The sequence below is a fragment of the Sinocyclocheilus anshuiensis genome, unplaced genomic scaffold (genome assembly GCF_001515605.1).
Source record: "Sinocyclocheilus anshuiensis isolate Anshui unplaced genomic scaffold, SAMN03320099.WGS_v1.1 scaffold1068, whole genome shotgun sequence".
Taxonomy (NCBI): domain Eukaryota; kingdom Metazoa; phylum Chordata; class Actinopteri; order Cypriniformes; family Cyprinidae; genus Sinocyclocheilus; species Sinocyclocheilus anshuiensis.
The window spans coordinates 182,454-194,470 of record NW_015551062.1 but is presented as its reverse complement, the minus strand read 5'-3'; the positions used below and the strand labels follow the sequence as shown (position 1 = coordinate 194,470).

The 12,017-nt window shown below is 38.9% G+C and overlaps 1 protein-coding gene across 1 annotated transcript in view; it reads left to right on the top strand.

The window, feature by feature from the left end:
• The window catches only part of LOC107661993 (deoxynucleoside triphosphate triphosphohydrolase SAMHD1-like), a 19,593-nt gene extending 7,873 nt beyond the window's left edge, over nucleotides 1–11,720 (top strand). The window contains exons 6-12 of the mRNA XM_016451822.1: nucleotides 712–803; nucleotides 891–1,006; nucleotides 2,950–3,089; nucleotides 3,400–3,489; nucleotides 3,928–4,032; nucleotides 4,807–4,944; nucleotides 10,727–11,720. Of these exons, the coding sequence (XP_016307308.1) occupies nucleotides 712–803; nucleotides 891–1,006; nucleotides 2,950–3,089; nucleotides 3,400–3,489; nucleotides 3,928–4,032; nucleotides 4,807–4,944; nucleotides 10,727–10,945 (900 nt within the window). The 3' untranslated portion in view covers nucleotides 10,946–11,720. The remainder of the gene's footprint in view (nucleotides 1–711; nucleotides 804–890; nucleotides 1,007–2,949; nucleotides 3,090–3,399; nucleotides 3,490–3,927; nucleotides 4,033–4,806; nucleotides 4,945–10,726) is intronic.
• Nucleotides 11,721–12,017: the final 297 nt, after the last annotated feature.

The window sequence follows — 12,017 nt, the reverse complement described above, 5'->3', positions numbered from 1 at the left end:
TCACAACGCATTGGATAGCTGGCCAATCACAGCACACCTCGCTTTTCAGACCGATGAGTTTTGTAAAAATCGACGCGTTTCAGAAAGGCGGGGCATAGAGGAGAAACAATAATGTACAGTATGTGGAAAATAATGTGTTTTTTGAACCTTAAACCGCATAAACACATTTCATTACACCAAATACACAACATAATGTTCTTTTTAGCAACATCATATGACCCCTTTAAAGAGCATAAAATACTCGCACTAGACTGAAGTCAGTTATGATGTTCTTTGGTAATGTAAATATTCTTTGCTCGTTTCTGTTTGAATAACTGTGGAAATGTAACTGTTTTATTAACTGCTTGTCATCAAACATTTCAAGAACATTCTTCCTCTCCTGAAAGATTTGTGCACGTCTCTGTCTCCTCAGCGCCATCACAAGCCCCTACTGGCAACTCCTAACCACTTGAGAGCCCTCTCGAGCTGTCTTAAATAACTGGGAGTGTAAGAGTGATTCTTAGCTTTAAGAAATTTGATAACTTGCTTTTATACTTAAGTTTGAAAGTAGGGGTAAATTTAATGAGTTCTCAGCACTTAAGACTAAAATGGCACTTTGAGAAGCTTGATAAATACGGGCCCTGGTTCAGAAGTGTTTCTGTATCAGTCAGAATTTCAAAGCAGTATAAAAGCCGTTCTGAGTTTTTATGTTGATTGTTTTACTGTTGGCAGGAAGTTGGCAATCTCTACGACATGTTCCACACTCGTAACTGCCTCCATCGCCGGGCGTATCAGCACAAAGTGGGCAACATCATCGAGACCATGTGTGTATTCTCCTCACTGAACCACACATTGTCCTGTTCACAGCTTCGGTGTGATTGAAGTGTTCTGTCCTGGTTGTTTTGTATCAGGATAACGGAGGCTTTTGTAAAAGCTGATCCTCATATTCAGATCCAGGGCTCTTCTGGGAGGATCTTCAGCATCTCTTCAGCTATAGACGACATGGAGGCCTACACCAAACTCACAGGTGCCTCACCTTTCCGTTTTACATGACTTCTAACATTCTATTCTATTTCTATTCTAACTACTTGTTTTCTTAAAAAACAGCCTCTATCTCTAGTGTTCTCTATTCTTTTTCTATTCTATCTACTTGTTTTGTTTTAATTTATTATAAAAAAGAGCCTCTAACACTAGCATTCTGCATTCTTTTTCTATTGGTTTGACTTGTTTTATTTTAATTTTAAAAAAGTCCCTCTAAGGGGACTTCTGATTCATTCAATCGACTCTCTTTATGAATGGATCACTGAATCAGTGGCTCACGCGATTCATTCGGTAATGAAACACCGCTGTGTGTTACTCAGAAAGGCACAACAGTTCTACATTTTCACACGATATTAGTGACTTTATTTATTGAACTGTTGCATAAATTCTATGTAACATTTGGAATTGTGCAGATATTTGGTATAAACCAGTACTCTTGTTGTGTGATATTGTTTAAATATGTAATATAAATATAAGACGCCGCTGCATCCAGAGGCATGTTTAGCGCTGGGATCTTGAACTCTGCGTTCACAGACTCATCAGTCTACAGGTCTGGGCGGCGGCTGCGTTAAATGCCTGGTTGGAATGTGTTATTTCTTTTCCAAAATTAATTAATGTGTTGTCAACAGCCCTAATTAGTATAGTTATCAAATTGCTATTTACAGTCAAGTTTATTCCCCATTGGTGTGTTTGGCCCTATAATTGCTGCTCTCTTGCAAATTTGCTGAAATGTAATTTTGTAATAAAAAAATATTATATATTACATCAATCAATCAATCAAATATTCAGAACAAAGAGAAGCTGAAGGATGATTATATGTGACCCTGGAGCACAAAACCAGTCATAAGGGTAAATTTTTCGATATTGAGATTTATACACCATCTCAAAAGCTGAATAAATAAGCTTTCCATTGATGTATGGTTTGTTAGGATAGGACAATATTTGGCCGAGGTACAACTATTTGAAAATCTGGAATCTGAGGGTGCAAAAAAATCTAAATATTGAGAAAATCATCTTTAAAGTTGTTCAAATGAAGTTCTTAGCAATGCATATTACTAATCAAAAATTAAGTTTTGATATATTTACTGTAGGAATTTACAACATATCTTCATGTAACATGATCTTTACTTAATATCCTAATGATTTTTGGCATAAAAGAAAAATCTATTATTTTGACCCATACAATGTATTTTTGGCTATTGCTACAAATATACCCCAGCGACTTAAGACTGCTTTTGTGCTCCAGGGTCACATATATAAGATATAATATATCTGATGCACATCTGGTTTTCTCTCAACAAGACACATGGACTGTGTTTATGTCAGTACTCCACATGATGGGCATTTTGACATAATTCAGTGTGTATTTGAACTGAATTGGGGAGAGATGCTCTCTCTGTGTGTGAGAGAGTCGGTGTGAGTTCTTTTCACTGATTAATTATTCTTTAACATCACGCATGTCCCGCTCTTTATTTTCTCATTCACACATGTTTCTTTAGTGATCTGACATGTCAAAGTATTAGTGCTGTTCTATGTGGATATAAATGATCAAAATCATTTATTCTAGGATTAGAAAGCATATTGCTCACTGGCTTTGTTTACATGCACAACTTTTGTTTCAATTGGACTGAATTCATTCCGACTGATGAATCTGAATGTAGTGTTTACTAGAGTGTTTACATGCGCTCTCGCCGTATTAGCAAAGCAATAAACCACCCCTTACAATACGGTTGAAATCTGATTCAGATCGAGCTCAGTCGGATCGAGTGAGGTGTTTACATGAAGTCTTTTCAGCCCGATTGAGCCGTCAATCCCATTACAAACGGATTATTTGGTTGCATGTAAACGTAGCCAGTGTTATATACACTCACATTCTATTGCGCTGAAAGATGCACATGATGAAATGGGGGTGATTTGATCATGTTTCAGATCACATATTTGAGCAGATTCTGTACTCGTCTGCGCCGGAGCTGTCTGAGGCTCGAGCCATCCTACACAACATCGTCTGCAGCCGGCTGTACAAGTGTGTGGGTCAGACCACAGCTGAGACGCACCTGGACACCTCACCGGTGAGCAAGAACAAATAATGACCTTCAGTGGATGCACAAGATGATGAGAGAACATTACAAGTATCTTCATGTGTTTTGAAGATGAACAAATGTCTCATGGGTTTTGAATGACATGAGAGTGAGTAAATAATGACAGAAATTTCAGTTTTAGGTGAGCTACTCATGACCCTTTGATAGGAGAAAGGTCTTGGAAAATACAAATTTTGTCTTAAGAAAAAGATTGTGGAACCAGTTGCTAAAGAAAGATGAAAGTGTGAATTGTGTGTGCGAAGTGACAGAGTTGCTGATTAAAGTTTGTGATCTCTTGCAGGAGAAGCTACTGGACTGGGCAAAGGAAGTCGCCTGCTCAAAACCCAGTGGCACAGACGCCAACCTTATAGCCGAGGACTTTGTAGTTAGTGTACGTTTGCTGTGCTTCAACCAGGTTTCTTCAGTTTTAACAATGCAGCTATGAGCTGTCAGAACGAACACAGCTCCTGTCACTCACACAACCTTCTGTTTACAAAGTCATGAAGACTGGACACTTCAACCCAACAGCTCAAATTATAAACCATTATTATAAGCTTACTGTTGTGAAGGCAAGCAGATGTTAAAATGGTGTTCATGAAAGGGACTTTTTCACTGCAGATGCTGTCGAATCAGCATCGAAACACACGTCACGCACGAGTGTGGATCACAGCCGTGGCGTCGATACCTCTTCTGAACGAGAATTAATAAGAATAAGAATCGATCTCTCAATAAATATGAGCTTCCAAAAACTGTGTGCAATTAAAGAATCAGCTGAGTGCTGTTTAAAATAATCCTGGTATATTGTAAACTGTCCTCTTTTGTTCTCTAGGTCATTCACATGGATTATGGAATGAAGGAGAAAAACCCCATCAACAATGTCCATTTCTACTGCAAGAAAGATCCCACCAAAGCCATCAAGATCCGCAAAAATCAGGTACACTCAGGAAAGGGACTGTCAGCCACCAGAAACACATCAACACTCTTCACCATCACCGCTGGCAAAAACACCTCCCCTATCACTTCAACTCCACCGCCGAACATTAACATCACACCTCGTAACCGTATTGTTTAACGGACCCGAGCTAACAACTAACAACGTTCAGTTGTATTACTTTAACTAACATTAACACAATAGCTTCTGTAACACATCTAGCTATTTCTCATTGTTACTATGTTAATGCATTAACTAACGTTTACGAATGAGACTTTATTGTAAAGTGGTCTTTATAGTTCTTTTGCACTTTAATCTTTATGAAACATTTGATTAGCTTGAACATTTAAATACGATAATGCAGTACACAAAAAATGAGTTATTTTTGTGATTGAAAAAAAGGTTTAGACCTTTTTGCAACATTTCAATATTGTGACTGTATACCGTGATTTAAGCTTCAGCAATTATTGCAACAGGAAAATTTGATACCGTCATATGCCTAATTTGAACATTTCGCTCAGTGATCCCCTCCCAAAAAACAAAAACAAAACACATGCCTAGAAAGTTGATTATGGATTAATTTCCATATTAAATGAAGAGTGTTTATGTTTAGATTGTATTGCTTCTAGTCCCAAAGAAGATATCCTCTGTATATAGTTTGTGGGAAATGCATGTTGGTAGAGGAAAGATGTTGTACGTTTGAGCATTGCCTGACTAATTTTATAACCCAGACAAAATGAAGGCCTGTGTTCCTGATGTCCGTGTTGGGTGTAACAGGTGTCCAAACTGCTGCCAGAGCGCTTCGCCGAGCAGCTGATCAGGGTTTACTGTAAGAAGACGGATGACAAGAGCCTAGAAGCTGCTAAGAAGTACTTTGTCCAGTGGTGCATGGACAGGAACTTCACCAAACCCCAGGCAAGACTTGGCTTTTCCAATTTTGTAGTCATTCAAGTTTCAGTTTGATTTCCAAATATACTTGGTACTTTGAGCAATGGACTTGTCAGATATATTTCAGACGCTAGTTTGGAGAATTCTGAACAGAACCTGTATATTACCCAGTTATTGTGATCACTATAATAAGTACATAGTACAGCGGGTAAAATAAGTATTGAGCACATCACCATTTTTCTCAGTAAATATATTTCAAAGGTGCTGTTGACTTGAAATTTTCACCAGATGTCGGTAACAACCCAACTAATCCATACATACAAAGAAAACAATACAAATACGTTTAGAAATGAAGTCCTGTGTAATAAAGTGGAATGACCCAGGGAAAAAGTATTAAAGTAGAGACCTGCACTCCCGCGGGAGGACCGCGGGACCCAACGCAACGGGGTGCGGCACGGGACAACTCTTGATGGGCGAGTGCGGGTGCGGGTGCGGGTGCGGGTGGGGAGAGACTCGTGTGTGCGGGATGCGGGAGAATAAAATGATTCGCGGGACTCCCTCAAAATAGAAATGATCTAAACATAAAATGTCTAAAACATATAAATTGTTATTTATCTGTTGCACAAAAGCAAAAAGAACAACTAATATTAACATTAAAATGATTGACTTGCGCAAGCTAGGCAGAGTTTCTATTTATAACACGTGTTTAAGGGGTTGCGCAATGTAGCCAATCACAGACTCGGCTGTTGATTTCTGGAACACAATGGCCAATCAGAGGTGATTAAGTTAGAACCCACTCACCGCAGTGCTGAAACCCACGATGTTTTTGCACAGTTTTGGACACAGAAGGGCCACCATTCAAGTGGGAATTAAATATTCCATGGCGGGATATATAAAATATTTAAAAATAAATATGGTGGGTAACTCGAAGCGAGGGTTTACAGATCACAATGCAAGTGGGAGAAGTCTCATGTTACGTTCGTCAGGATGACAACATGCAGGATCAACACTGTTCATGTACCCAGGGGCGGACTTACCCATTAGACAAAGGTAGGTGACCGCCTTGGGCCCCCAAAAGCCAAGGGCCCCCTAAAATGCTTTTCATATAGGATATGTGCATTAAGTGCTGACATGCGAACGGTTGCTGTTTACGGTGTTTATTACCACGACAACCGTCCGAGTCCGTGGCGCTTGCAGGTGTACGGCTGTACGCACGGTGCGTACCAGGAGCGCTCAGACTGACCTGAGATTTGCCCCGCAAACATTTAAGCAGTTATTATAGGCCTTTGTGTCCCGTTTTTCTGTCGACTGAACCAGCCATGCCATTAATTATGAATGTATAATTATGTGCCTCTAGAAGCTTGCGTTCTGCAAGTGAACGTCGCTTTATTGTTCATCTCAAAGAGGCACAAAATCACTTTCACAGACTTTTTCATTAACTGTTCCCTCCTGGTGGAATGACCTGCCCAACTCAATCCGAGCAGCTGAGTCCTTAGCCATATTCAAGTATTGGCTAAAAACACATTGTTTCCATCTTTATTTGGCCCTCTAACTCTAGCACTCTCTATTCTAATTCTATTATTTAAAAAAAAAATGCCCCTTTTAGACTTGCACACTATTCATTTACTAACAGCTTCTTTTCTTAAAGGGGTCATATGATGCTATTTTAAAGATCATTATTTTGTGTATTTGTTGTAACAGAATATGTTGACATGCTTTAATGTTCAAAAAACACTCTTTTTATTTATTATATTATTTAAAAAACCCTTGCTACGTGTACTGTGTTAGGCTAACCGAGAATTGTCATGTGCACTTATATATTGTTGCTCTTTTGTTAGTTTTGACTGCTTTTATTGTCCTCATTTGTAAGTCGCTTTGGATAAAAGCGTCTGCTAACTGACTAAATGTAAATGTAAATGTAATGAATTGATCAGTCTTTTGCATGCCAAAGTCAATTTCTGCATAGAAATAATCGTGCTATACGCACTTTCATGAGATCGGGTTAGCCTGCAACAATTAATTTGTTGGCTATTTTACAAATGAGAATACAACATAAATAATTCACATATCAGACAAAATTGCGTTGCAGCAAATCCTTTAAATTTTAGGGTATTCAGATCAGAGCAACATAAAAATCAGAAAATATAAGCAGCTATAGGCTACAGTTATAGGACAAAGTTTTAATTGAATATGTCAACATATGTGACTGCTGGTCGTTGTTTCATATCATCAATCCAGGAGGTGGCGCTGGTCAACTTCGTAGGATGAGGAACAGAAAAAGTTACATTGTTTACGGTCTTTGTCAAATAGTCTTGATCGTGCTGCCACCGTGAACTAAAGCTGCCGTTGCTTGTTGACATTATGGACGTTAAAAGTAAGTAAAACAGATTACAACCGTCGTTTCAGAGCTGTCCAAATAACTCTGTAACGCCTAACTAAACGCATCAAGCTGCAACCGGAAGTTCGAAGCATCCTCCATACGCGTACGCGCAAAGCATAGTGGGTAATTTCGCGTTCCATGAAAAAGGTCTATATATATTTATCATGTCTGTGAGGCAATTCGCTGAGTTTAGGTTCATCATTGTGAAACGCTCCTGTTCAAGACCGAGACGGCAGAAAGCGTTTTGTTTTCTTTATTTTATAAAAGCACAACGTTTTGTTGATATTGTGAGTGCACACAAATAAAACTAGACCCTTTACAGTTTAGAATGATGTATTAAATACTCTTACCTTTATGAGCAAAAATGACTGCGTATTTTAAGTTGTTTCCACTGTTAGAAAAATGCAAGTGATGGCGCCTCCATGTGCTGCAGAGCTTCCACTCTTCGCACAAACGATTAGATATGCGTCTAACAGCGCACATTTATCAAGGTTAAACATTTAAACTAACATTGTGATATGCTTGAACTGTTTTATATCTATAGATTTTATTTTAGGCAAGTCGTGATGATTTGAGAAGGCTAAATTGATCAAACAGGCTATGATCAATTCACTGTCTGCCGCTTGGTCGTTACTTCAGAAAGAAAAAAAACGTACATTTAACGAAACAAAAAAATGCTCCAAACGTTTTTTCTAAATTTACTTTATAAAAAAAACCGAAACAAAATATAATCACTTTTTCATTACATACAAAGCTGAACTATTTGAATAGCTGAAACAGTAGTATAAGCTTTTTTTTGGAGAAGGGGAAAAAGACGAGCTATAGGGCCTATATTATTTGAGACCCGTGCAGGGCTTTAATCCACGTCATCCAACGGTGTTTTGTTCTCATCAGTGAGCATGCTCTTGATATATGTATTTTACCATTTTGTTGAGTTTAAAACGTGTGACACATTCGTTCTGCTCTCACTGATCATTTGGTGCCCTAACCCCGCCCCCATGCGTACCCTCAAAAGAAATCCTGCAGGCGCCCCTGGTCCGAGTTGAATGTGCTTTTTGTGTATCCTGCTTGAAGGAGATGAAACTATTATTATTTAAATTTGTAGTTAAAATAACTAAAAATACATGTATTTTAAAGTTTAGAATTAGACCGCCTTTGCACACAAAGCGCCTCCTACTGGCAGAAAATGAATCGAGGGGTGAGAACCAGAAGGGCGTAAGTGACATTTTTGTTGTTTTTGTGAAAACCTGTATCTCAACTGTAAATCAGTTGCTATTTTGTGGTCTACAACATGAAAGAAAGCCATGATAACATGTACATGAAAAATGTAGAAATATTGGACACAACTATGGGGCACCATTGTGCAGCAGCAAGCATCACAACAAAAAAGGAACCTCCAGGTTGATCTAGGAAAATGTGTGCAAATGTATAGGGCCCCATTCCTATATTTTGCCAGGGGCCCCCAATTCACTATATCTGCCCCTGCATGATGTACCGCAGAATACGATTAAATTAATTTACATTTAACTAGTTTAATATGAAGAGGCACTGAAATGTAGACCTTCGTTTGTGTTTTTGACCTACACTGTACATGATGTGAGAACAGTTAGCTATTTAGGTTTGTAATAGCATTGACTCACTAACTTTAATTTTAGCTGGTTTTAGCCAGAGATACCTTGCTAAAGCACAAGATGACATTAATGTTCTGCTTGAGCAGATGAAAATTGTAACTTAATGAGAGTATGACAACCAGAAAATGAAAGTTTTTGTCTTCATTGAGATTGGAGTGGAATACTTAGGGACATTTTGCTCTGTTTTGTTTGGGTTTAGGAAATGTAATAAAATGATTCCAGGTATCCCGAGAGGATAGGCAATAGATTTAGTGTTACAAGTACCACAGGCACATCGTTTTTTTTTTGTTTTTTTTTTCATTTTTGAAGCATAAACATCAAACCGATGCGAGCTTCAGATCTTCCAGTGTTTCTCTATGGCACTGAAAGCTACAGATGTCCGAGTTCTGCTCCCCATGCAACTGATACTCGACTGCCATTGGCTCATCTGCATTCGAGGGGAGGGGCTTACCGATAGGTCAATTGCATGCTCACGAGTCCTCTCATTTTAACACACGAAGCGTAGACATTGTGAAGGATTCATTGTGCATATGTTCATTGTGTTATAACAGAGCTTTATGAGATCGCGATGAACTGAGATGTCAGCTTTTAGTGATAATAAAGGAAGCGCTGCTCGCATTCTGCCATGCCAAACCATGCACGCAGCAGCCCATGCTTGCTTTTCTGTTAAAAATAACAATAGTTTGTGAATGTGGATGCTTAACCTAAATAACAAATATTTTATCGGGAGCGTTTAGGCTGGGATGTTGTGGAGCTTAGGAGATGTTACAGAACCATAACATAAATTTCTTCGATGTACTGAAAAAAATCTATATAGATTACTTTTATGCGGGCGGAAGCGGGACCAGATAAGATGTATTTCTGTGGGAGCAGGACTGAAAAATCTCTCTACATTGAACACATGAAGAAAGGGCACCTTCAAAAAGGCATGGAAAGCCAAGACACCAGCTGAAATCTATCAGTAATTAAAAAGCAATCCTGCCCCTCTTCAGTGGAAATTAATATTAGCTGCTTCAGTCCCAACACCTACAGTACCAGGATGATGAAACAAGGTGGACATTTCAGCAAGACAATGATCCCAAACACAGCCAAGGAAACTCTCGATTGGTTTCAGAGAAAGAAAGTAAAGCTGCTAGAATGGCCAGCCAATCACCTGACTTGAATCCAATAGAAAATCTATGGAAAGAACTACAGATCAGAGTTCATAGAAGAGGCCCACAGAGCCTTCAAGATTTGAAGACTGTTTGTGTGGAAGAATGGGCCAGAATCACACCTGAGCAATGCATGCCACTAGTTTCTCCAGACAGCTGTCATTACCAACAAAGGCTTTTGTACGAAGTAATAAATACACTTCAGTAAGCGTGTTCAATACTTTTTCCCTGGGTCATTCCACTTTATTACACAGAACTTAATTTCTGAACTTATTTGTATTGTTTTCTTTGTATGTATGGATTAGTTGGGTTGTTACTGACATCTGGTGAAAATGTCAAGTCAACAGCACCTTTAGAAATATATTTACTTGAGAAAAACGGTGATGTGTTCAATACTTATTTTACCGCTGTATGTGCATGTAGAACGGGGCTGTAAAATAAAGTGCCAGCGGTACATCAGTAAACCGGCTGATTTCAGTCTGCTTCGGGTAGTTTTCGGTCAGGTTTGGTAGTTATGAGTGTACTGGAGTGTCACTGTTGTTTGTCCATAGAGTGAAGTGTGTTGACTCCAGCGTTGTTCCTGAGGATATCTCGTGTGTTCCCTGACCCTGAACAGTAACACTGGTGTGTTCGTGAATGTGTTTCAGGATGGAGACGTCATCGCCCCAGAGCTCACCCCACTCAAACGGGACCAGCACACGCTGGAGCGAGACGGCGAGGACAGTGATGGCAGCGATGAACACAGTCGTCCCGGAACAAGACAGGAAACGCCCAGGAAGACCGGGCATAATGTGAAAGTCAGCCTCTTTCAAGCTCAGGAGGAATGCAGACTCAACCACTGGCCCTCGCTGCGCTTCTCTCTGTGACCAGATGCTCATTCTGTCACAGAGTGTTTTTGAGCTTCATTTAAACTGTGTTTGCCTCTGTTTGCTTTTATTTTCAGCTTTAATATCATGTTCACAGCCAGGGTTTTAATGCAACTCGCACCTCTGACACAGAGACACTTTATTATACATCAATCCAGAATGAATGTCTCTCTTCTCCATCCATCGTGTTTCGATGCAGAGGGAAAAGTTAAATGCGTTTTGGCATTCTTTTTTTTTATTATTTATTTATTATTTATTTAAAACTTTTTATCAGGGACTCACTGTTACTTCTTTCCTTCTGTTAATCGGCCCTCCACTCACTCGCAGTGTGGAGAAACTCATGTTATAATGGCTCTCGAAGATGATGGCATTTTATATATCTATATGTGAGCACTATATAACTATATTTTTTTAGACTTCAGCCTCTTTGTATTACAGTAATGGGTGATGGTGGCCTGATTTTCTTGGATCTGGTTTCAGATGTTCTCATCTTCTCATCAGTACAGGCTTTTGCTGTGAACAGGAATCTGACTCCGTTATGCTCGGTTATATTTCAGTCTGTACTGACGTATTAAAAGTCACAGCACAATCTCATCAAGGCTGTTGTACAGAAAAAGGTTCCCTTGAGGAACATGTTGCACATGTGATGCTTGGAGATGTCGTGCTGAAACAATGCAAACTCAATCAACATCTCAAAATCCAGAGCATGCAAATAAAAATCCAGTCATGCAATTCTTTGTTTTAATGTACGACTCATGGCCTGATAGTGAACATGTCATAAAGTACAGAGTCAGACCCACGTTTATGTACTTACTTTTAAATGAATTTTTTGATACAATTCATTTAAAACAATTTATGTTTTTACATTGCATTTATATTTAAAAAATAATCCATAATTACACTGTCGACCCATCACTTAAACTTTACCAAACAACCAAACCTAACCTCACCTCAATAGCAAAAGTGACTTGCAATGTAACATGAACACAATAAGTGCATTTATACCCTTTTTTCTTTCTTTTTTTTCTTCTCTTTTTGACTGAAGTACATAATAGTTAAATACACCTAACAT